This window comes from Pelophylax lessonae, assembly GCF_965119305.1.
Source record: "Pelophylax lessonae genome assembly, chromosome: 2".
NCBI lineage: Eukaryota > Metazoa > Chordata > Amphibia > Anura > Ranidae > Pelophylax > Pelophylax lessonae.
Window position 1 is genome coordinate 219,687,219 of NC_138769.1, and position 27,314 is coordinate 219,714,532.

At 42.9% G+C, this 27,314-nt stretch overlaps 1 protein-coding gene across 1 annotated transcript in view; it reads left to right on the forward strand.

The window, feature by feature from the left end:
- The first annotated feature begins 6,843 nt into the window (after positions 1-6,843).
- CD53 (CD53 molecule) overlaps positions 6,844-27,314 on the forward strand; it is a 72,897-nt gene continuing 52,426 nt past the window's right edge. The window contains exons 1-3 of the mRNA XM_082245981.1: positions 6,844-6,916; positions 13,937-14,125; positions 22,553-22,627. Coding sequence (XP_082102107.1) covers positions 6,857-6,916; positions 13,937-14,125; positions 22,553-22,627 — 324 coding nt within the window. The 5' untranslated portion in view covers positions 6,844-6,856. The remainder of the gene's footprint in view (positions 6,917-13,936; positions 14,126-22,552; positions 22,628-27,314) is intronic.

Below are 27,314 nucleotides of genomic sequence, written 5' to 3' on the forward strand. Positions count from 1 at the left end.
GTCCAGATAGAACTTATCCCATTAAAAGTCAGGGGTACAATCCAAAAAAGTAGCCGAACAAGGACTGTTACTTGTATTTTCCACTGGAAAAACACCATTGTTGGTCCAGTTCACTTCTGGTTTGTTCACATTGTTGCTAGTCAAGCCCTGATGAAGGAGGCACCTGGACCCTGAAATGCGTTGGCTACTTTTTTGCATTGTACTCCTGAATTTTAACGGAATAAAGTTGTATCTGGACCTTTAGGCAGTGGTGAGGCACTTCAATTTAAATTCTCAATACATTACACTACAAGCCAAGTAGGCAGCGGAGAACCTCTGGAAGTGTAGAAGCTGCCTGACCAGGAACCAGATCATTTACACCAAGGGTCTCCAAACTACAGCCCTCCAGTTGTTTTTTTCGGCCGAAAAGTCGGAGTTGGTTGTCAGAAGCATCATACTAACAAGCCGAAAATCGGCAGATCGGACGTTGGCCGAAAATTCCCTGCCAATTTTCGACACGTGTGTATGGGGCTTAAGACTCAGATTCAGAACACTTTATCAATTCCCAAAGGGAAATTATTAGGATACAGTTACAGTCAATGAAGACAAACACAAAATTACAATACCAAATGGAAACAAGACACAATGCCAAACAATAAATCTACCAATAACAAAAATAAAATTTAATTAATACTATACTGTAATAAACCATACCATCCTACTAAAATACTACATAGAAAAATACCAGAAAATCAAACTACCAAAATGCAAATATTACACCACTTTCTCTAACATTACCCAAAAATCATTACACATAGTTAACCGGTTTCCAAAACAATATAAAAACTACATACAAATCTGGACCATGAGCCCCCATTCACACTAGGGCGACTCACGAGGCGACTTGTGTCGCCCCAGGTCGCCCCAGGTCGCTTGACATGACCAAACCAATGTAAATGAATCAGTGCCGTCTTAATTGCCGCTATTAAGGTCGCTCCGACTTCAGAAAAGGGTCCTGTACTACTTTCAGGCGACCAGTGATCCGACCTGTCCCATATACTTCAATGGGAGTCGCCTCCTTATCTTAATTGAAGCGACCTGTAATCCGACTTGTCATCCGACTTTGCTAAAAAATGGCAGTGAACAAGAAAAGAGCATAATTTTCTTGCAGGCATTAGCGGTCATTTTTTTAGGCAGGCATGTCATTTTTTGGATTTCGTTTCTGGGGGGTCTAAAAAGTGTCCCTGTCAAGTTTCAGCTCTGTAGCATGTCCAGAACCCCTAAAAAAAAAAACATTTTTCTTTTAATTTTTTGTAGTGTCTTTACCAGCTGTCTTTTATACTTGCAGGCATTCATCAGCGGTCATTTTTTTAGGCAGGCATGTCATTTTTTGGATTTTGTTTCTGGGGGGTCTACAAAGTGTCCCTGTCAAGTTTCAGCTCTGTAGCATGTCCAGAACCCCTAAAAAAAATAATTTTTCTTTTAATTTTTTGTAGTGTCTTACCAGCTGTCTTTTTTTCTTGCAGGCATTTAGCGGGCATTTTTTTAAGCAGGCATGTCATTTTTGGGATTTCGTTTCTGGGGGGTCTAAAAAGTGTCCCTGTCAAGTTTCAGCTCTGTAGCATGTCCAGAACCCCTAAAAAACAGCATTTTTACTATATTTTCAGGAATACGGCTTCTCTGCGGCTGGCTTTTTTTCTTGCAGGCATTTAGCGGGCATTTTTTTAGGCAGGCATGTCATTTTTTGGATTTCGTTTCTGGGGGGTCTAAAAAGTGTCCCTGTCAAGTTTCAGCTCTGTAGCATGTCCAGAACCCCTAAAAAAAAAACATTTTTCTTTTAATTTTTTGTAGTGTCTTTACCAGCTGTCTTTTATACTTGCAGGCATTCATCAGCGGTCATTTTTTTAGGCAGGCATGTCATTTTTTGGATTTCGTTTCTGGGGGGTCTACAAAGTGTCCCTGTCAAGTTTCAGCTCTGTAGCATGTCCAGAACCCCTAAAAAACAGCATTTTTACTATATTTTCAGGAATACGGCTTCTCTGCGGCTGGCTTTTTTTCTTGCAGGCATTTAGCGGGCATTTTTTTAGGCAGGCATGTCATTTTCTGGATTTAGTGTCTGGGGGGTCAAAAAAGTGTCCCTGTCAAGTTTCAGCTATGTAGCATGTCCAGAACCCCTAAAAAAAATCATTTTTCTTATAATTTTTTGTAGTGTCTTACCAGCTGTCTTTTTTTCTTGCAGGCATTTAGCGGGCATTTTTTTAGGCAGGCATGTCATTTTTTTTATTTAGTGTCTGGGGGGTCTAAAAAGTGTACCTGTCAATTTTCAGCTCTGTAGCATGTCCAGAACCCCTAAAAAACAGCATTTTTACTATATTTTCAGGAATACGGCTTCTCTGCGGCTGGCTTTTTTTCTTGCAGACATTTTACGGGCATTTTTTGGGTGTCTTTGGAGGCATGTGCTTCTTAAAAATTATAGGAAAAAAGCTCTTTTTTTTTTTTTATGTTTCTGGACAGACAAACAAAGCTATGTGAGACACACAACACTGCACACATGGGAAAAAGGAAATATGTAAAAAAAAAAACACAGGAAAAGGAAATTAGGTCACAAGACATCAGATTGTGATTGGCCAAATAAAAAGTTGCCTCGCGATTAGGTCGCGTCAAAGTCGCGCTAAGTCGCGCCAAAGTCGCGTCAAAGTCGCGCCAAAGTCGCGTCAAAATCGCGTCAAAGTCGCGCTGGAAGCGACGCTACTTTAGTGGTAGCGGCAGTGTGAACCAGGTATAAACCAGATTAAATCCTCACAACCAGCACTAACAGAGAAGTATATAATTTTGATGACCACAAGCAACAATGACTTCCTGTGTTGCTCTGTGGTTCATCGTGGTTGTAACAACCTATCACTTAGGGTACTCCTCAGACTGACCAATGTATTGTGAAGTGGGTGGGAGGAGTTGTCCAAGATTGAATGTACCTTGGACAACATTCTCCTCTCTATCACTGTTTTTCAAGACTCCAACTCCAATCAAACAACATCACTGACCCTGCAAATCAGTTTATTGAGTCTATTGGTGTCGGACATTTAAGCCTGCTTCTCCAGCATGCAACCACATACAGGAGGGAACTTGTCACAAACCATTAACACTGACAGGGGTACTTACAATGACCAGCTTTTGTGTAAAACTTTTATTCCCAAAGAAAAACAATGTTTCTATAGCTACTTAAGCCTCGTACACACGTACCGATTGTTGGCCGTGAATTTTCATCCGCCGCCCGATCGGCCGATTATCGGCTTGTTAGTATGATGCTTCCGACAACCAACTGCGACTTTTCGGCCGAACAAAATCTGGTGTGCAGGCTATAAAATTTTTGTTGACCGTCACCAGAACGGCCGATTGTTCCTCAGTCGGTACAGATTTCGGCAGACAAAAATCAGTTGAGCAAGACTGGGCATGCTCAGAGAAGAAAAAACACACAAAAAGTAGACCAGAACATGACATCACTTCTGCAGTTGGTTGTTGTTGGCCGAGAAAATTTGTGTGCAGACTAGAGCACATTTCAACCAACACAACAACACTGGACAAAAGACGGCTGATCGGTCGGCCAACAATCGGTACGTGTGTACGAGGCTTTAGTTGTTAGCTGGAGTTTGACTTTGATTGGTTAGTCAAGTTTATCTAAATCTACTAGTGCATCTAACATTACCACCCTCCCCATGATAATGTCCCAAGGTGTCTCCGTTGTTCCTCCAAAGGAGTGGAGACAACCTATGAGAGGAAGTGTGTTGCTGGCTTGATCACTAGGTGCAAATAAAGGGGAAAAAGCCAAAAGGCAAATTGAAGTTGCTTATCATGATCAACTGAGAAGGAAAGGAAAAGGGGTCCTAACTCCTCTTTTTCTCTCCCCCCCTGTTCTGTCCTAATGAATAAAAGAAAATGAAAAAAAATTGTCAGCATGGGGCATAGAAGGAACATTAAAGCTGAACTCCAGATATATACAATACATGAATTAGTGCAGCTAGGAACTTGTTAATACATAATTCTATTTATTTAGTAATGTAGCTAGTATAAGTACCAAAATGTGTCTTGGTATTAGCCTACTGTAAGCCTCAATACTGTAGAGCAAGGGTGTCAAGCTCAATTTCATCTATAGTCATTTATAGTCTCGCTCCAAGCGCCAGTTGTATCTGTAAGTCTAGATGTCCAGAGCACCTCTCTTACATCAGAAGTGAAGAGTCCCCCACCCTCTCTTACAGTGCATCCCCCATACTATTTGCTGCTGCCAGAAAAAATCTGGAGGCGGCGCTAGGAAGTAGAAAGTGCAGGATCTGGAGGAGGACCATAGGAGGGCTGGAGTAAGCTGCCGGAGTCTGCTAAATCCTGAGACCACGGAAGGTGGAGGTGAGGGGGTGCTGCTGCTGCACAGAGAGGAGCAGTATCTGTAGGAGGAGTTCTGACCTCCTCTCTGCTGCTGACTGCTGAGATGAGGGGTGGCAGAGAGGAACATCTCCGCTGCTCCGCAGCTGCACAGGAAAGTGCAGGATCTGGCCGAGGAGTTCTTTCCTGCTCTCTGCTGCTGAGAAAAGGTGGGGGTAGAAACGAGAGGGTACCACAGCAGCAGGAGAGGTGCAGGGGCCACATGAAATTGCCTTGAGGCCTTGTGTTTGAGGCCTTGTGCTGTAGAGATTAAACTGAAAGACTGGGAGTCAATCAGGTGTGTGGCTTACATGGGAGGAGAGAAAAGAGCAAGATGTGACCTCATCAGTCTGCTGCTGCCCTTCCATTGTCCAATCAGTAGACTGTGTAGAGACAAGATACCAATCAATGTATTCCTTCTACAGCATAAAAATAGAATTAAAAAAAATAAAAAATTATATTATCAGCCTAGCCGTGCTTTGTGACATTTCTGTAAGTCACATATAATTACTTTGGCAGGTAAAACATCTCTTTATATGTAGTTTATCTGTGTATTTATATGTTTCCCTGAAGGTCATCTTTAATAAGTAGTGAATAAATAAATGATATCAGTCATATATACAGTACAATGGAATCTGTCATGTTTGACATGTTATCAACAAGTCCTGTTCTTTTCTGTTATAAGTAATTATGTAATCTCCCTTCAAGGACAATCAAGACCCTTTTGTGCTATGTATCATAAACGAATATGTCAAAACAAAGTACAACGGATATTATGCTATTAATCCATTTTTATATGCTATAATTCAAATTAATGCTAAGTACTAAAACATTGTTGAATAAAAACAAAATTAATGCAGCGCTAGCAACAAATTAATATCAAAAATTATAAATTATTTAAGTTGAAACCAATCTATATCATGTGAATACAATATGTAATAATAAAATATATTAATCACATTAAGGTGCATAAATTTCTATAGAAATATTTTAAAGTGCATATTTAGACCAAAAAGATAAATAAACATTCAAATTGTGAGAATTAAAGTGCAAAAATGGTGGAATAAAGTCCTTATTGATGATCCAAAAAAGGTGCCAAAGTGCCAAGTAAATAAAGGTGCTTGTGAGGTGAAGGTGCCCTCTTGGTTCCCCACTCACCGGAATTAGATAGTATAAAAGCCCTTGGTTTTATTGCACATTTGCCCAGGATCAGATATGGAATTCCTCCGATGTGTCCTCCGTATGGAAATCGTTCCCGATAATACCATTAAAAGAAAAGAGGGCCATACATCGTGAAGTACGTAGGTATAATTTTATTCCCCAAAAAACGATTGAATACTTACAAGATCAAAGAATAAAAATGGCATATAGCAAACAAAGCAAGTGGCGCCGCTCTTGGCGTGCGTTCCACATACAGGAAGTTCCCGACCGGAAATGACGTTACGTCCGCAACCGGAAGTGCGTCAACGCGTTTCGCCGTCACACACAGCGTCTTCAAAGGACATCACTTCCGCCTTTCTATGGACACTGAGCACTCATCAATGAGCGGCTCTCAGGCCGAGATGCCCAAAATATATTTTGGGCATCTCGGCCTGAGAGCCGCTCATTGATGAGTGCTCAGTGTCCATAGAAAGGCGGAAGTGATGTCCTTTGAAGACGCTGTGTGTGACGGCGAAACGCGTTGACGCACTTCCGGTTGCGGACGTAACGTCATTTCCGGTCGGGAACTTCCTGTATGTGGAACGCACGCCAAGAGCGGCGCCACTTGCTTTGTTTGCTATATGCCATTTTTATTCTTTGATCTTGTAAGTATTCAATCGTTTTTTGGGGAATAAAATTATACCTACGTACTTCACGATGTATGGCCCTCTTTTCTTTTAATGGTATTATCGGGAACGATTTCCATACGGAGGACACATCGGAGGAATTCCATATCTGATCCTGGGCAAATGTGCAATAAAACCAAGGGCTTTTATACTATCTAATTCCGGTGAGTGGGGAACCAAGAGGGCACCTTCACCTCACAAGCACCTTTATTTACTTGGCACTTTGGCACCTTTTTTGGATCATCAATAAGGACTTTATTCCACCATTTTTGCACTTTAATTCTCACAATTTGAATGTTTATTTATCTTTTTGGTCTAAATATGCACTTTAAAATATTTCTATAGAAATTTATGCACCTTAATGTGATTAATATATTTTATTATTACATATTGTATTCACATGATATAGATTGGTTTCAACTTAAATAATTTATAATTTTTGATATTAATTTGTTGCTAGCGCTGCATTAATTTTGTTTTTATTCATTTATTCTAAGAATTTCTTAGTGTTGCAGCAGCTGCACACCTTCACAGTTTTCTCACAGAATAACCTATCACTATTGTGTAGCGCGGGTTTAAATTTGTTTTTTTCACTAAAACATTGTTGTTTTTATTTTTCAGACTTAAAAACGACAAAAATGAGCAAGTGTATCAAAGTGCTCAAGTATATGCTGTTTATCTTCAATTTATTGTTTTGGGTAAGTAATTCCTTTCTGTATGCAGTTTTTTTGCTGTTGATAAATGTTGGTTAAATGTTAATGATCATTTTTAGTCTGAACTTGCTTATCTAAAGTTATCATAATTATAAGTTATACGTTTACTATATCTAGAATGTTTTTTGACCCAACATTACATGGAAGATCACATATATACATATATATCTATATATCTATCTATATACAGTAATATGTGTATATATATATATATATATATATATATATACATACATACAGTGCCTTGCGAAAGTATTCGGCCCCCTTGAACTTTTCGACCTTTTGCCACATTTCAGGCTTCAAACATAAAGATATAAAACTGTAATTTTTTGTGAAGAATCAACAACAAGTGGGACACAATCATTAAGTGGAACAAAATTTATTGGATATTTCAAACTTTTTTAACAAATAAAAAACTGAAAAATTGGGCGTGCAATATTATTCAGCCCCTTTAAGTTAATACTTTGTAGCGCCACCTTTTGCTGCGATTACAGCTGTAAGTCGCTTGGGGTATGTCTCTATCAGTTTTACACATCGAGAGGCTGAAATTTTTGCCCATTCCTCCTTGCAAAACAGCTCGAGCTCAGTGAGGTTGGATGGAGAGCATTTGTGAACAGCAGTTTTTAGTTCTTTCCACAGATTCTCGATTGGATTCAGGTCTGGACTTTGACTTGGCCATTCTAACACCTAGATATGTTTATTTGTGAACCATTCCATTGTAGATTTTGCTTTATGTTTTGGATCATTGTCTTGTTGGAAGACAAATCTCCGTCTCAGGTCTTTTGCAGACTCCATCAGGTTTTCTTCCAGAATAGTCCTGTATTTGGCTCCATCCATCTTCCCATCAATTTTAACCATCTTCCCTGTCCCTGCTGAAGAAAAGCAGGCCCAAACCATGATGCTGCCACCACCATGTTTGACAGTGGGGATGGTGTGTTCAGGGTGATGAGCTGTGTTGCTTTTACGCCAAACATAACGTTTTGCATTGTTGCCAAAAAGTTCGATTTTGGTTTCATCTGACCAGAGCACCTTCTTCCACATGTTTGGTGTGTCTCCCAGGTGGCTTGTGGCAAACTTTAAACAACACTTTTTATGGATATCTTTAAGAAATGGCTTTCTTCTTGCCACTCTTCCATAAAGGCCAGATTTGTGCAGTATATGACTGATTGTTGTCCTATGGACAGAGTCTCCCACCTCAGCTGTAGATCTCTGCAGTTCATCCAGAGTGATCATGGGCCTCTTGGCTACATCTCTGATCAGTCTTCTCCTTGCATGAGCTGAAAGTTTAGAGGGACGGCCAGGTCTTCGTAGATTTGCAGTGGTCTGATACTCCTTCCATTTCAATATTATCGCTTGCACAGTGCTCCTTGGGATGTTTAAAGCTTGGGAAATCTTTTTGTATCCAAATCTGGCTTTAAACTTCTCCACAACAGTATCTCGGACCTGCCTGGTGTGTTCCTTGTTCTTCATGCGCCGAACAATGTCTCACCTTTCTCATTGCGGCTCGCGGTCCTCTATTATGATCTATGTGAAAAATGTCCTCTGCAGTAAGTAACCCTCTGATAATGTATGCAATGATCCTCTGTAGCTTCCGCCCTGACCGCTCACCTTCCTCATTGCGGCTCGCGGCTCCCTTCTCACACGCCGCCGGTGTCCTGTCCGGCCGCGAGTAGGGGGTGTGACGTCACGCGCGCGTCCCGCCCCCTGCTCCTGACTGGCGGCTCCTTCACACTAGGTCCACGCCCCGCCCCCCTGTTCGCGGCTTTTGGCTCTGGCTGCAGATGAGGTATGTGATGTGGAGCTGAGCACATTTGGGGGAGAAGAATACGGTAGCTGGCAGCTGCACAAGCATTAGTGTGCAGACTGCCATATGTTGTTGCCACTTGCCATGCTAATTATATTAGAGTGCCCTATAAAGTGCCCCTTGACATAAAATGTGGCCATCAGCGTGCCCCTTATTTTATGCTAAGGGACATGCTGATGAGCATATTTTATGTTAAGGGGCACTCTGATGGGCATATTTCATTTTAAGGGGCACGCTAATGGGCATATTTTATGTTAAGAGCAATGCTGATTTAAATGTTTTGTTTTGCCCATCAGAGTGCCCCCTAACATAAAATGTGCCCATCAGCGTGCCCCCTGACATAAAATGTGCCCATCAGAGTGCCCCCTAACATAAAATGTGCCCATCAGCGTGCCCCTTATTTTATGCTAAGGGACATGCTGATGAGCATATTTTATGTTAAGGGGCACTCTGATGAGCATATTTTATGTTAAGGGGCACTCTGATGGGCATATTTTATGTTAAGGGGCACGCTAATGGGCATATTTTATATTAAAAAATGCGAAACACCGCGTTCGGTATTCGGCCAAGCATTTCATTATTATTCGGCTTCGGCTTCGGCCAAGAATTTCATTTCGGTGCATCCCTAATATATATATATATATACATATATATACAGTATATATATAACCAAAATTATTAGGACACATGCCTTTAAATGCACATGAACTTACTTAAATGGCATTCCAATCTTAGTCCGTAGTTGGGTTGAGTTGGCCCACCCTTTGCAGCTATAACAGATTAAACTTTTCTGGGAAGGCTGTCCACAAGGTTTAGGAGTGTGTCTATGGGAATGTTTGACCATTCTTCCATCAGCGCATATGTGAGGTCGGGCACTGATGTTGGACAAGAAGGTTTGGCTTGCGATCTCTGTTCTAATTCATCCCGGAAGGTGTTCTATCCGGTGGAGGTCAGGACTCTGTACAAGCCAGTCAATTTCCTCCACCCCCAAACTCGCTCATTCATGTCTTTATGGATTCATGTCTTTATTGACCTTGCTTAGTGCAGTGGTCCAAATCATTCGGTGGAGGGGGGATTATTGTGTGGGGTTGTTTTTCAGGGGTTGGGCTTGGCCCCTTAGTTCCAGTAAAGGGAACTCTTAAGGTGTCAGCATACCAAGACATGTTGGACAATTTCATGCTCTCAACTTTGTGGGAACAGTTTGTGGATGGCCCCTTCCTGTTCCAACATGACTGCACACCAGTGCACAAAGCAAGGTCCATAAAGACATGGATGAGTGAGTTTGGGGTGGAGGAACTTGACTAGACTACACTGAGTCCTGACCTCAACACCTTTGGGATGAATTAGAGCGGAGACAGTGAGCCAGGCCTTCTTGTCCAACATCCGCGCTTGGCCTCACAAATGCGCTTCTGGAAGAATGGTCAAACATTGCCATAGACACACTCCTAAACCTTGTGGACAGCCTTCCCAGAAGAGTTGAAGCTGTTAAAGCTGCAAAGGGAGGGCCAACTCAGTATTGAACCCTAGGGACTGGGTTGCCATTAAAGTTCATGTGCGTGTAAAGGCAGACGCCCCAATAATTTTGGTCATATAGTGTGTATGTGTATATATATATATATATATATATATATATATATATATACACTGTATGTATATATATAAATATATATTAACATATTTCCACACTAAGGGCTTATTGACACCATGTCTGTTGAGCTGCTTTGATCTGCATAGATCAAAGCTGGCTAAAGGCAAGTGCACATAGAAAGCAATTGTTATCTATGTACCCTGTTCACACCATAAAAGTGCAGTGGCGTGTGCTGTACAAATGCAGCAAATATGCATTTTTACGCAGTGCAACTCACTACCCTGCATGGCACAGCATGGCAGCGTGTCACAAAGGAATCTCTTTTTGAGCTGCTTTGAGCTGTTTCTGCTATTCGATTGAGTTGATTTGTACGTTTAAAGCAAACAAGTACCGATTTGTATGAAAACAAGTAAAAAACTTTCTTCATTTTTTCTTTATTAAAAAACAAAAACAAACTATAATCAAACGGTTTATAGTGCACCAAGCACAAAAGTATTGCACCCAAGCACCATATTCCCTTCCCACACTCTATATTAAAAAGTTATAAAAATTTCCCCCAATAAATAAGAGTAACTGTGAGGGGAGACAGGTCCATTTTATTTCAATTTTATTTTCTAATTTTTAACAGCAGGGCCTGTTCCTGCGCCCAGCAAGAGTAACTGTGAGGGGTTACAAACAATGTTCATGCACCACTAGGGATGGGCGAAACGGTTTAGGCCGAGCATTAGTTTGGCCTGAACATCGCCTATTCAGGTACTCCCTAACACCTGAACTTTCTTGGCACTTAGCAGCATGTACGGCCACCGAGCGCACAGTCAATAGGTTGTTTAGACTTCCCTGCTGAGAGCTAAATTTAAAAAAATAATTGTAAAAAAAAAAAAATTTAATTTAAAAAAAAAAGGGGTAAAAACAGCTTGGGGGGACCCTTTTGGTCTGGTATGGCTTTTAAGGGAAACCCCATGAAGGAATCAAGAAAAAAATGGCGTGGGGTCCCCCCTAAAATCTATACCAGGCCCTTTGGGTCTAGTATAGATATTAAAGGTTAACTCCATGCCAAAATGTAAAAAAAAACAGCATGGGGTCCCTTCCAAAATCCATACCAGACCCTTATCCGAGCATGCAGCCTGGCAGGCTAGGAAAGGAGGGAACAAGGGAGCACCCCCCCCCCTCCTGAACCATAACAGGCCACTTGCCCTAAAAATGGGGAGGGTGCCCCCCAAAGCACTGTGTCCCCATGTTGATGGGGACAAGGGCCTCTTCCCAACAACCCAGAGCTGTGGTTGTCAGGGTCTGTGGGTGGGGGGCTTATCGGAATCTGGAAGCCCCCTTTAATAAGGGGGCCCCCAGATCCCGCCCCTCCCATCTGAATGGGTATTGGGTACATAGTACTCCTACCCATTCACCAAAAAAGTGTCAAAGTAGAAAGAATCACAGGAAACAGTTTTTGACAAGTCCTTTATTAAAAAAAAAAAAGTAGTGTCTCGCGATATAAATCCATCATCAATTAAGACGCCCACCTGACCCGAAAAATAGAAAAAATAAAAAATGCTCTGCCTCTTGGGAGGCCTCCCTCTGTTATCCCGATCTGCGCTTTGACAGTTCTTACATAGGGAAGGGGCGGGGCCACCCGCCAACGTCACCCAGGGACACCGCCCCTTCTGACGCCGTGTGAACTATCAACGCACAGAGCAGATAAACATTGGGATGCGTCTGGGGGGTGTTGTGATGGACGATGGATTTACATGGAGGTACACTTTTTTTTTTAATAAAGTGTTTCTTACTCTTTGACTTTCTTTGGTGAATGGGTAGGGGTACGATGTACCCGATACCCATTCACATAAGAGGGGCAGAATCTGGGGGCCCCCTTGTTAAAGGGGATTCCAGATTCTGATAAGCCCCCCACCCACAAACCCTGACAACCACAGCCCAGGGTTGTCAGGAAGAGGCCCTTGTCCCCATCAACATTGTCCCCATCAACACCGAAGGGCCTGGTATGGACTGGGGGGGGGGGGGACCCTGTGCGTTTTTTTTTTTTTTTTTTTCGTTTTTTTTATCTGTATTGGGCAATACATTACACCTGCGAGCAGGTTTACATAACATTTTTTCCTTCAGAAATGTCAGTATTGCTGCAGCAGGCTCTATACATCTTACAGATGCACCGCTTTACAGGCGGACTAAGGAGACCCCCCCCCCCCCCAGACACTATATTTAAAGGATTTTTGCATTGATACAGATCCCCAACACACTTTTTATGGCAATACCTTGCATGTAAGCCTTTAACCACTTTACCACCGGAGGATTTTGCTGTCTTCCGTCCAGGCCACTTTTTGCGATTCGGCGCTGTGCGACTTCAACTGACAATTGCGCGGTCATGCGACGCCGTACCCAAACAAAATTTACGTCCTTTTTTTCCCACAAACAGAGCTTTCTTTTGGTGGTATTTGATCACCTGTGCGATTTTTACTTTTTGCGCTATAAACAAAAAAAGAGCGTTTATTTTGAAAAAATAACAATATTTTTAACATTTTTTTATATGAAATTCCCCCCAAAAAAGATGTAAAAACCAATTTTTTTAAAAATTTTTGGCCAATTTGTTTTATGCTACATATGTTTGGTAAAAAAAATCGCAATAAGCGTATTTTGATTGGTTTGCGCAAAAGTTATTGCGTTTACTAACAAAGGGAAAGATTTCTGTCATTTTTGGTGTTTTTTTTTTAACGCGTAATGACGGCGATCTGCGATTTTTTTTGCGGGACTGCGACATTGCGGCGGACAGACCGGACCCCTGACTGACATTTTTGACACTTTTGGGGGTACCAGTGACATTACTGCAGTAATCAGTGCTATAAATATGCACTGTTACTGTAAAAATGACACTGGCAGGGAAGGGGTTAATTTTATTGGAGAGGGAGGGGTTAATGTATGCCTGGTGCTTACTGACGTGTAGGGGGGGAGGTGACTGTGTGAGTCATGGACAGATCGGATGTCCAGCTATGCTGAACAGTCCGATCTGTCACTCCCTGTCACTATGGAGATCCGCCCGCTGTGTTTACACACAGCGGGCGGATCTCCAGACTCGATCCCCAACGATCGGGTAAGAGCAGCGGCGATTGCCGCTGCTCCTCCCCTGGCCCGACTCCCGCTGTGAATGAAAACAGCGGGAGCGAGCCTCCGGCGGCGCGCAAGCGCCGCCCAGAAGGGGGAGTGTCCAATCACGTTAATACTACGTGACTGGACGATAACGAACCACTCTGCCGCAGTAGTATTACTGTGAGCGGTTGTAGAGTGGTTAAAATTAGGACTTTTGATTTTTCATGTTTGTGTGCCATAGACTTTAATTGAGTTTGCATGTTCACTAGAACTTTTTTCCTGGTCGAAATGTTCTAGTGCAAACCGAATAGGGGAATGTTCGGCCCATCCCTAATAGTCACGTGCAATTGTGGCAAAAGCCACCTTCTTTGCCCATTTCCCATTTGAAATATATTTTTACATCTTCAAAATGCGTGTCTGACAACTATCCAATAACAACTTGGTATTTTTATGAATGCAGATTTAATGTATTACAAACAATATTTTAATTTCCCTATGATATTTCTATTTCTATTTTTTGCAGGCTATTGGATGCTCTGTCATAGCTATTGGAATCTACTTTGTTGTTCATAACATCTATGGGAACCTATTTCCAGACATTCCATCTCTCACAACTGGCAATATCTTCATTTTTTTTGGATGTGTTATAATGGTATTTGGATTTGTAGGATGCATGGGAGCTATTAAAGAGAATAAATGCCTACTTCTCACTGTGAGTATTGACTTTTCTTTCTGAAGCTTTTCTTCGGGTGGCAGAGAGACCATTGCTATTTTCACGGGGGAAGAGGTTGTTTTGCTAGCAGAGGATTTTGGGAACACCTTAAAATCGTTCTTGAGCACAATGACAGACACTATGGATGATTTTCCCAGAATTATGGTTGTATTTTTCAAGAAGAGAACTACTTAGTATAATTTGGGAAGTATGTGTATCTCAGGGGGTTGGAAAAAGTTAGACGGTTTGTCACCAAATGATTAGGGAAAACGTGGAAAGAGATACCAACTTAAAGCTACCGGGTCAAATATTCATTCAAGCAGAAAACATTTAAATTCATACATAATATACAAAAACAACTAAAGTCAAATTGCACTGTATCCCTATCCATGCCCCCTCCCATCCCTCTGCTATGACCTCCACTTGGCCCAAGCTTTCCCTAATATAAGCTAATATATATCAAATGACTGATATCTGACCTGCATGTGCCTAAGGTACCTCTAAATATATAACAAATTCAAAAACAAACCATAGTAGGCACTGTATGAGGAACCTATGCACATCAAGTCAGAAAAAGCAGGTGATAAAACATGATAGATATACTAGATATGCCAACATATAAATAGACCGGTCCCAAAAGATAATAGCCTTTTCCTAGTGATGCAGAGACAATCAGTGGTGAAATAACTAAATATGAGGATATGCAGCCCATGAAGATATATGTATAAATATTTAGTTCCATAGAGTGGGTAACTTTCACTTAAAGGTGGACTACTTCAACCAAATCATTATGCTGGTACATCATATGTATGACTGTAGAAGCCCCGCATACCATCTATGGTTCTAACATTGATGCTGCATGGCTACTGAAATAATGGCCGGTCTGAGCTATGTCCCTGGTTGTTCCACTTGCTGAGAGTAATTATGCCCTACTTAATCCACCAGCCAGCTTGACTGTAATGCAGGTAAATGTTCCTGGACTGCCTGAGATTCCAAAGGAACAGTGTAGGTATATATTCAAAAAGGAGTATGATGGAACCCACAGATCCTATCTAACTCACTCAGCGCTCATATAACATGCAATATCCGATTAGAATGACATAAACCCAACTGTAAACACTACAGGGTGTTGAATCTCATAAGCCAATATTCATAACCAGCTGCTGCTATATCATTTACAGTATTTAAAAGGGTGCGTACCAGTGGCGGCTGGAGCTCAAAATTTTTGGGGGGGCGCAAAAAGAAAAATGTAATAGGTATTGCTTCGCGGGAAAAAACGCGGTAAAAAAATTGCATGACTTTGAGGTCATGGTACAGGCATGGCACAGGTGATGGCATAGGCATGGCACATGTGATGGTATAGGCATGGCACAGGTGATGGCACAGGTGATGGCATAGGCATGGCATAGGTGATGGCATAGGCATGGCACAGGTGATGGCACAGGTGATGGCATAGGCATGGCACATGTGATGGCACAGGTGATGGCATAGGCATGGCACAGGTGATGGCATAGGCATGGCACAGGTGATGGCACAGGTGATGGCATAGGCATGGCACAGGTGATGGTATAGGCATGGCACAGGTGATGGCATAGGCATGGCACAGGTGATGGCATAGGTGATGACATAGGCATGGCACAGGTGATGGCATAGGCATGGCACAGGTGATGGCATAGGCATGGCACAGGTGATGGCACAGGTGATTGCATAGGCATGGCACAGGTGATGGCATAGGCATGGCACAGGTGATGGCACAGGTGATTGCATAGGCATGGCACAGGTGATGGCATAGGCATGGCACAGGTGATGGCACAGGTGATTGCATAGGGATGGCACAGGTGATGGCACAGGTCGGCTTCAATCACTTACCTTCTGACGGCGGCGGGATGGCAGGATTCCGGGAACCGAGACGAGCAGCGCCGTGGACGTCCTCCTCTTCAGCCTTCTGTCTTCCGGTCCGGGCGGCGGGAAGGAGATTGGGCGGTGATGGTGCGTGACTGATGCACGCACCGGCACCGCCCCCATTGCGAGTCAGCGATGTCCTGGATGATGATTGGTCCAGGCTGGAGACTGGACCAATCACAGCCAGGATATCACGAAGGTGGGGGTGGCTCAGCGCTTTTTCCTGCGCCCAGGTTACGCCCCCAGAAGGCAGCCAATCGGCGCCTCTTCTGGGTCGTAAACCCCACCCCCCCCCCATATCCACCAGGCCGAGCGCATAGGCCTGCAAACACAATTTTTTTTTTTTCAAAACTTTATTTTTTTGTCATTTTTTATTTATTTATTTATTTTTTATTTTTTTTAGGGGGGGCGGCGCTCCGGCGCCCCCTATGCATGGGCCGCCACTGGTGCGTACAAGAGCAAAAGCCCTTATATGCACTAGCAGCGCTAAACACAGTCCTTATGACAAGGGCAACGAATATATAGCTACAATGATAGCAAGTAGATCTTAAATATATATTGTTCGTCAAAGTTCATAAAGTTCATGCAGGCTGGGTCATGCAAAGAAACACGGGGTGAAGAAAAAATCTCATATCCTGATGGAACTAGATAAAGTGGTGCTATATAAATGCAAAGAGATCTTCCTTGCTGTTCCTCCGACAGTCATCAAAATCCTTCACCACACCGCTGTTCTCCCCCCCTATGAAGTGAACATGTACCCTTAACACTTGGGTAAAGCGCTTTAATACACCAATGATCCTCCACTCTACAATGGCGATCCTCCTTGGTCCTCAGCTCCAGCTGATAGAATAACAATAAGCGCCTCCTCTTCTCCTCAACTGAAGAGCTTCTATTAAATTTTTTTAGATAGGTGGTCCCTATTCCTCAAATGTCACTTTTACTTCCCTATGCTGTGTTGCGGAGCTGTGTGGATTTCAGGACAGAATGACAAATCTTTTGGCAGGCAGATCCTCTCTCCGTCAATGTTGTGTATGCTCTGTATGCCTGGGGCTCGACCTTTTATTCTTCTCTGTCATCACTCATGTCTCAGTCACCTCACAATGACACCTCCAGCGAGAAGACTTGCAGCCTGCGTCTGGGGACTTCCTAGATGTTCTATACAGATTTCCCCACCCGTCACTGAACCTGTCCTAAACATGTGTATAGAGATGACAGACACACCATTCACACATCCTTACACCCTCACAATCTTATTCTGCACACTAAACCCAAATTACTACAAACACAGCCGGGGCACTGAGCCAACGCAAATATTCCGCCCGGAACTAGCCGGCCCTAAACATCAGTACCCCTCAGGTACTCCTGAGGATGTGTGAATAGTGTGTCTGTCATCTCTATACACATGTTTAGGACAGGTTCAGTGACGGGTGGGGAAATCTGTATAGAACATCTAGGAAGTCCCCAGACGCAGGCTGCAAGTCTTCTCGGTGGAGGTGTCATTGTGAGGTGACTGAGACATGAGTGATGACAGAGAAGAATAAAAGGTCGAGCCCCAGGCATACAGAGCATACACAACATTGACGGAGAGAGGATCTGCCTGCCAAAAGATTTGTCATTCTGTCCTGAAATCCACACAGCTCCGCAACACAGCATAGGGAAGTAAAAGTGACATTTGAGAAATAGGGACCACCTATGTAAAAAATAATTTAATAGAAGCTCTTCGGTTGAGGAGAGGAGGAGGCGCTTAATGTTATTCTATCAGCTGGAGCTGAGGACCAAGGAGGATCGCCATTGTAGAGTGGAGGATCATTGGTGTATTAAAGCGCTTTACCCAAGTGTTAAGGGTACGTGTTCACTTCATAGGGGGGGAGCACAGCGGTGTGGTGAAGAATTTTGGTGACTGTCGGAGGAACAGCAAGGAAGATCTCTTTGCATTTATATAGCACCACTTTATCTAGTTCCATCAGGATATGAGATTTTTTCTTCACCCCGTGTTTCTTTGCATGACCCAGCCTGCATGAACTTTATGAACTTTGATGAACAATATATATTTAAGATCGACTTGCTATCATTGTAGCCAGTGGCGTAGCGTGGGGGGTGCAAGGGGGGCCAGCCGCACCGGGCGCAACATCTGGGGGGGGCGCATCCGCAGTGTCACTCTGTCTGTCTGACTCTGACATACACAGTTCACACAATGTCTGCGGCTGCCTCCATCTTTAGGCTGGGAGATGATTAAGCACACCGTCAGTGTGTGAAACGCGTCTACCTTGTCACGATTGTCATATTTCGATGTCCAGTCAATAAATCTGGATTTTGACTCAACCTCATGCACCGGTGTGAGTCATCAGGCAATTACACCACCTTGAGCAGTGAGTTCTTGTCTCTTCAATTGAAAATGGCTGGTTGGGGCAGAGCTGGACTATGCCTCACCTGTCCATTGGTGTAGGTTGGGGTGGCATTGCAAGCCAAGCCCTGCCTATGCTGCCTCTCCTCACTGCTCAGTCAGTTTAGCAGGAGTGAGTCAGCAGCCTGGCGCTGTCACAGAGTGTTTTTTTTTTTAATCACCTGATTAAAGCCAGAGGCTCGAATAGGCTTCAAAAAAAGGTTGACCCGGGGCGCAGAGCAGTGCACCCGAAGCCCACCCATTGTGTGACAATAGCGAATGAAAATTCGCTATTGTCACATGGATCCTCCTCCTGGCCAATCAGGAAGCGGGTCCGAGACCCGCTTCTTGATTGGCCGAAGGCGAACGAATGCCATTGGCCGAGGAGGAGGCGGGAGAACTTGAGGAGACGTGGGGGACTGAGGAGAAGCCTCAGCTGCAGGTAAGTCTCTGCATTGAAAGGGGGCACGCTGGTCTGTCTGCATTGAAAGGGGGCACGCTGGTCTGTCTGCATTGAAAGGGGGCACGCTGGTCTGTCTGCATTGAAAGGGGGCACGCTGGTCTGTCTGCATTGAAAGGGGGCATGCTGGTCATTCTGCATTGAATGGGGGCACGCTGGTCTTTCTGCATTGAATGGGGGCACGCTGGTCATTCTGCGTTGAAAGAGGGCATGCTGGTCATTCTGCATTGAAAAGGGGCACGCTGGTCATTCTGCATTGAAACGGGGCACGCTGGTCCTTCTGCATTGAAAGTGGGCACGCTGGTTTGTCTGCATTGAAAGGGGGCACGCTGGTCTGTCTGCATTGAAAGGGGGCACACTGGTCTCTCTGCATTGAAAGGGGGCATGCTGGTCTCTCTGCATTGAAAGGGGGCACACTGGTCATTCAAACTTGTATTTAAATGCATTTTACTTAAATTACATCAGTATTTTCATAACAAACAATACATGTGCTTAGGGGGTAAGGGTTTCTTTAACTAATCTAGTGGAAGAGACTTGAGTGCTAAAATCCCACAGGTTAGGGGGCGCAAATTACTTGCCTTGCCCCGGGTGCTGACAACCCACGCTACGCCACTGATTGTAGCTATATATTCGTTGCCCTTGTCATAAGGACTGTGTTTAGCGCTGCTAGTGCATATACAGGCTTTTGCTCTTGTACGCACCCTTTTGAACAGTGTAGGTATATGTTACAAAAACATCCACAATATGGTACAACTGCCTGCAAGATTCTAATTCCAAACAATCAGTGTAGTGGCGATGCGGGCTAAATGACATAAGAATCGCCGAGCAGTCTACATCTCAATGCTTGACTAAAACTATGATATAATCCCACCTACTCCGGGTTTCATGTATCAAGTATACAGTTCATCCACACTTTATATCAGAGGTCTCCAAACTTTCTAAACATAGGGCCAGTTTACTGTCCTTCAGACTTTAGGGGGCCCAAACTGTGGCCAGTAGGAGTAGAAAGGTCCAGGCATCAGTGGGGAAAAAAACAATGCCCCATCTTTGGTGTCAGTGGGAGGAATTGTATTCCAGCATTGGTGTCATTTGGCCCTATTGTTGGTGTCATTGAGAGAAATTGTGTCCCATTATCGGTGTCTGTGGGGGGGAAATTGTGTCCCATCATTGGTGTGATTGGGAGGAATTGTGTCCCAGCATTAGTGCTATTGTTAGAAGTTGTGCCTCAAGGGCTAGATAAAAGCAAGCAAAGGGCCGCAGTTTGGAGACCACCACTTTAGATGAAAGAATGAGCTGCATGATCCTGTCGGATTACAGCAGCTGCTGGTTAGAGTGCATTACTGGTGCTGGCTGGCATGCACTCCCATCCGACATGGAGGGTAGCGGTGAGCCTGAGTGTGGTTATGCCCCGTGATGTCAACGCATTTCATCCCTCTTACACTTAAACTTCAGGTTGTCAGATGGTTTTTCCTCTACACAAAACCTATAAGAAACCTAAACATTTGATTAATTTACAGTTATTATTTTTATTTTTCATTCTGCAGACCTTTACAGCCTATGTCCGTTTTCTTTGTTACCATATGTGTCCCTGTCAGGACAGGAAGTGATTGGAAATTTTTCCAGTGGGGGCTCACAGACAAAAAAAAAAAAACACATATTTTTAGTAGAGTGGGGCAAGATCACAATTTTTGACAATTTTGTATTGCTGTCTGTGCCTTCCTATCCTGGTGACAATCATTTATCCTATCTCTTCCAGTGGCATCTCCCCAGGTGGATTACAGACAGAAATAAAAAGCTGACAGGGATGTTAACTCTTCTACTTTCTTTTCTAAACTACAAAAAAATATTGCACTGACTATTTGGATTAATAAATATTAGGGGAGTTTTCTTTTTTGCGTCTATGTATTTAAAATATTTGTTTGAGCAACTGCTAGTCAAAATATCTACTTTCTTTAACTAGATACCTTTACCATATTGGTAATATGATGACCATTGTAATGTAGAATAGGGATGATCGAACGGTTCGGGTCGACCATGGGTTCGGCCCGAACATTGGGTGTTCGAGGTTCGGCCCAATTTAGAACATTTTGCCCAAAAAGTTCGGAATTCGGCAACCAGAACCGCCCAAAATGCAATGCTTCAGGAAATGGGCTTTAAAAGCCTGTGATTGGACCAGAACCATTAGCAAAAGCCAATTGAGGGGGCAGGAGAATGCTAGGAATGTGATTGGAGTGACTAGGGGGTCCCTAAACTAATCATTAGTGAATACGCCCCCCAGTATATAAGATCGCCCCCGCCATATTCCTAGCTTTGTTATACTGGACATGGAAGAGAGTGGAAGCAGTTCTGTTAATTTTACTTTAAAAGTGTCATTTAGCTATTTTTAGTGTGAGGAAAGGGATATCTAGTGTAGTTAGAGTGCTCCTTTACACTTAAGTTAGCTTCAAAAATTTAGTTTCTGTAGGGAAAGTATGAAGTGTCAGGATGACCGTAATGAAGTGTAGGGTTAACTGACAGTGACTGCTATGGCAGGGTGACCAAACCCTTCCATAGCAGGGTGACCGCTATAGAGAAATTATAATTTCTCTGAATAGCTTCGGCACACCCATATGGCTTCTCACCAGCCAAGCATTTTTTATGCTGCAGGGGCTGCCACTGTCAGTGCTTTTTTGAGGACATGTTTGATGTCAGACATGACATCTGAACATGTGTATAGGGGGTATATATACACATATATGTCTGTATATACACCCCTAGCCATATATAGGTGTGATAGTAGCAGAAATATATGCTTGCACTAATGAAATCATTTACAGGAATATATTTCTGCTACTATCACACCTATATATGTCTAGGTGTGTATATAAATATATGTATGTGTGTATATATACCACTATACACAAGTTCAGATGTTTTGCCTGCCTCAAAAGAACCCCAAAAAATGCCAAAAAAACACTAGCGTCAAAAAAAAAAATGCCAAGGTGTGTTTTTGCTGGCATTTTTTGGGGGGTTTTGGAGGCAGGCAAAACATCTGAACTTGTGCACAGTACCACTATACACAAGTTCAAATGTTTTTCCTGACTGCAAAGAACCCAAAAAAATGCCTGCTTTTAAACCGGCAAGGTGTTACAGCAGCGAAGCCAACTACCTGTCCTGAAAGTGTTCTAATACAAACAATCTTTTTTTTTTATGGTTCTGGACATGCTACAGAGCTGAAACTTCACATGTACACTTTTTAGACCCCCCAGATACGAAATCCAAAGTAAAAATCTCTTTTTTTTTTTTTTTTTTTAATTTTTTCAATAATTGGCTTTTTTATCAAAAATGACAATTTTTAAGAACTTTTTTTTTGTGTGATTAATAGTTAATGGGACATGACCCAGAACCCTAGGCACTTTTTAGGGGCATTTATTGGGTTTTAGGGCTTAAAAATTGTGTTTTTTGATTCCAGAAGTTCGGGTCCCATTGATTTCAATGGGGTTCTGGAATCCGAACCAAACTTTCCTGAAATTGGGGTGTTCTGGTCGAACCGAACTTTTCAAAAGTTCGATCATCCTTAATGTAGAACACTAATTTAATATACCGACAAAAGAGCACAGATTGATATACCTCATTTAACCAATGTCCTTTCCTTTACAAAGGTAATCATTTTAAGTATATTCTCTTTTTTTGCTTCTTTTAGTTCTTTATTTTACTCCTTCTGATTCTATTGACTGAAGTTATTCTGGCTATTGTCCTTTTTGTTTATGAAAAAGAGGTAAGACAAATCATTTATTTTGTTAGTTGATACCTGTCTCTATTCTAATGTATGCTTATAAAGCAGGGAATGTGGCATTCACCAAACATTTTCTGCAGGTCTGTCTTCCTGGTGTAAGTGTTTTAAATTACAATAATTGATTCAACTGCAGTGAATTTTGTAAATGTACATTATGCTTTAAATTTAAAAGCTTTACAGTATATAAGCTTTACAACTTTAAGGCCTTGGCTTTAACCACTTCAGCCCCGGAAAGTTTACCCCCTTCATGACCAGGCCATTTTTTGCAATATGACACTGCGTTATTATAACTGACAATTGCGCGGGTGTGCAATACTGTACTCCAAAAAAAATGGATGTCCGGTGTTTTTTTCCACAAATAGAGCTTTCTGTTGGTGTTATTTGATCAGCTCTGCGGTTTTTAGATTTTGCGCTATAAACAAAAAAAGAGCAACAATTTTGGGAAAAAAAAAACGCCATATTTTTTACTTTCTGCTATAGAACATTCCCAATAAAAAAAAATAAAATTTTTTATTTCTTCAGCAATTTAGGCCAATATGTATGTATGTATATTGCACAAAAGTTATAGTGTCTACAAAAATATATGACAGATGCTGGACCAGCGCTATTAAACCCACAGTGTGAGGGGAAAATTATAAAAATGAATGTAAACAATAGATATAAAAGCAGATATAAAGAATCAATAAATATTGATAAAAAACACAATGATAAATGTTTCAGGTGTATATATAGATACAAAGTCCACGGAGTAGAGTCTATGTACAGATGGATGGCTGGGTGGCCGCCGGCTCTATCAGAGTTAGGAGGAGACTCTGTGCATGGTAGATAAATAAAAGAGAGAGAACAGAGCAGCGCCACCTGAGTGTAGTATTAAAACAATACTTTATTGGCATAAAAGGTAATGCACTCACATGAGTGATAGGAAAGCAGGCTTTACAGCAAGTCATCCGATCCACTGCAGGGGAGGCAGGAGAAGTGTAGACAGCCCTGGGCCCTGGCTGTGTCAGTGGCTTCTGGCACTTCCTGGTGTCCTGTTGGCATCACAGCTTCTCCCTCATCACATCCGGTGGAAGCGGGGTGGTGCTAGCGTTCGAGGCAATGCCTGATGAAGGGGCACGCATGCCTCGAACGCTAGCACCACCCCGCTTCCACCGGATGTGATGAGGGAGAAGCTGTGACGCCAACAGGACACCAGGAAGTGCCAGAAGCCACTGACACAGCCAGGGCCCAGGGCTGTCTACACTTCTCCTGCCTCCCCTGCAGTGGATCAGATGACTTGCTGTAAAGCCTGCTTTCCTATCACTCATGTGAGTGCATTACCTTTTATGCCAATAAAGTATTGTTTTAATATTACACTCAGGTGGCGCTGCTCTGTCCTCTCTCTTTTATAGTGTCTACAAACTATGGGATAGATTTATGGAAATGTCATTTATTTGTTTTAATTTTTACTAGTAATGGCGGTGATCACCCCTTTTTAACTGCGATATTGCGGCGGACAAATTGGACACCTAATTGACACTTTTGACACTTTTTTGGGACCAGTAACATTTTTACAGTGATCAGTGCTTAATAAAATGCACTGTCACTGTAATAATGACACTGGCAGGGAAGAGGGTAACATCAGGGACGAACATTAGGTGTGCTCCTAGAGGGAGCTTTGTAACTGTGTAGTGGGTGCTTTGACTGGAGGAAGACAGAGATCCGTGTTCCTGCTTTGCAGAAACACAAGATCTCCATCTTCCCCTCTCACAGAACGGCCTCCTGCCTTGATCACATAGGCATACTGCCGTCCTGCCTCTCCTGAGAATGACCGGTGGGTCCCGGCGGACATCGCGTCTGCCGGACCCGCTGATTGACTCCCGCTGTGTCCAATCACAGGGGTAGCAGGTTGCCGCTGGCATGCGCGCGCGCCCCAGACCTACTGCACAAAATCACATGCAGTATATCTGCACGGGGCGGTTCTTAGGAGCCTAAAAAAGCTGCTTTTACAGGAGTTTTTTTTTTTTCAGTCTGTAATAACATCTCTATGTTAGCTTATGTGTCTATGCAAACATAGATGTTTATAGACCTATTAGAAGAGGGGCATTTACAGGCTGGAAAAAAAAAACATCAAAAGCACATTTAGTGGCTGAAGAGCAGAAAAAAATGCTTTAGGTGAGTTTAAGCATTAAAACATCCCAAAGGTCAGAAAAAAATTGATATTTTGACCTATGAAATCCATTAATGCTCAAATGCTTGACATACCTAAAACGCACCTAAACGTGTGTGTAATATATGGTTTAGGGACATTTTTCAAGCAGCTTTTCTCCTGCCAGGAGTTTAGGCATTCAAAGGAGAAAAGCAAACACCATGTGTGCTTGAGGCCTTTATACTCACACCCACTGCAAATATTCCCTAAAGTATCTTAGGCAATATTCATATGATTTTCCCTAAGTGATATGGAGCTTTAAGTTGGGGATTCATGAGCAATTTCTAGCAGCTCAGTAATGCTACTGACATTTTGTGAGATTGGTATCTTTGGTAACCTCACACTTAAAATTCAGAATTAGGAAATATCACTAACTGATTGCGTTACCCCGTGGAAGGAAACGATTGCCAAATATTTAGTGAAAACAAGCTATTTGGCATTGAAATGTTGACTACAAACCTAGCCTCTGCACTGAAAAATGATTCTAGACAGAGGAATATAACTAATATCTATGTCTAAAAACATTATACTGTAAGTAATGAGGAAATGCTACTACTTTAAAAATGGACTAGTAGGTATCTATTTCTGCTTTTCCATTCAAGCTTGGGGCTCTTCCCACTGATCCTGGGGCCCTTTACTCTTGTTGTGGGGCCCTTTATTACGGCCCCGCAGTGGGACCCCTTCCTGCCATCTTGGGGCCTCCCGAAGGTGGTGGAATGCCAGAGCCTGGTCGCAAGTGTGACCTTTGCGATCCTGGAAGTTCACCCACTGGTGTTAGTAGTTTTTATTTTTTGGTATTTTAATTGTATTATTTTTATCATTTTATTTTATTTTTTTACAGTGTCACTGACTATGACTTTGTCAATTCAGAAAAGGAAGGAGCTGGTAAATTACATATTTACCAACCCCTTCCTGGTTCGCTATTGTGACACATCCCCTGCAGCAGCCGGCAGGAGAGGGAAGGGAACACAGTAGGGGGGGCAGCACAGTAGGGGGGGCAGCACAGTAGGGGCAGGAACCAGGGGAGCACACAGGGGCCCAGAGACAGCTAAACACAAGTGAACAGGATAGGAGGAGTGGCGGGGGCAGCATACAGAGAAACCAATCTCCTCCATTTTACCCCTGCAGCTACAGGAAGGAAAAGGAGTACAGTGCTTTCTCTACATGCTGCCCCCGCTGCCCCTCCTATCCAGGTGCACAGGGGAGCCACACAGGCCCCCTGGAGCATGGGGCCGGTTGCAATTGCAACCCCTGTAGTTACGCCCCTGATCAGGACGAAAAAATTGTGCCCTGCCTTTAAAGCTGAAGTTTAATCTGATTTTAGTTAATTTCCCTGGTTTTCCCCTCTTTCCTCATTTACTTGCTAATGACATTTTTACCACTTCATGACCAGGCCATTTTTTGCTTTTTTGCACTTTGCTACATTAACTGTCAATTGCCCTGTCATGCATTGGCAAAAATGGCAAAAAAAATCACCACTGGGTTTTTTATTTTTGGGATATAAACGAAAAAAAAAAGACAGACAATATTTGAGAAAACATAGCTTCCTCAAAACATTGCAGCACCCTGCCTCAGTACTCCTCTTCAGAGCTCTCAGCCCCCATGCAAGCAGTGGGCTGGTTTTTCAGGTGAGTTACGTAAATAATAAAATGCAGGAGAGAAATTCAATGAAGGAAATGGGTGGGCCAGCGACTGTCAGGCTGAGGAAGAAAGAGGTAGATGATCCTTAATATCTTCAGCTCTGTCTCTATCAGGCTCTATCTGACTTGCAGAAGCCTTTCTTTCAATATTTTTTATTGGGATTTTGTACAAAGAGAAATTAACTTACAGCGAATAAGTAGTCGGTGTGCTCATTGTTCACATGGCTGTATAACATTAATCACATACAAAGAGTCAAAGTAAACACATAAGTGTAAACTAAATTACTCAAACAGAGGCAAATAAAGATTCCCAAAAGTATACCTCTAGAAATATTGCAACTATCATAGAACTGCATAGGCGTGCGCAGAGGGCACACCCTAATCACCAAGGTTGCCAACCATGCAGTGTCTGTAAAAAGCCTGAGGCTAAAGTTGCTCTGCATTTCTGCTGCCTCCTTAGCCAATGGCAATGACACTGCACCCACCCCCTTCCCCAGCATGCCTTATTTGACTTTACAACAGGAAGTGTCGGCAGCTGGAGCGCAAGCTACAGGATGGAGCCCAATTCTGGGGGGTGGGTGTTTGGCCAGAAAATGCAAAATTTGCATGCAAGTGTAGTGAAGACGGTGGGGGACATTATACTTCTTAATCAAAGCATTCAGTGGGAGGGAGGTATCACCTGAATGGAGGTCCTTGATGTGTTTGATTCCAAGGGCAAAAAGTGGTTTAGTCGAAAGAGATGGGATTAGGAGGTCGAGGATGTGGATTGGGAGATTTATGTCCGTACGGGGTGATTGTGATGATGTAGTGTCCAAAAGGTGTCTCCATGCTAACAGGGACG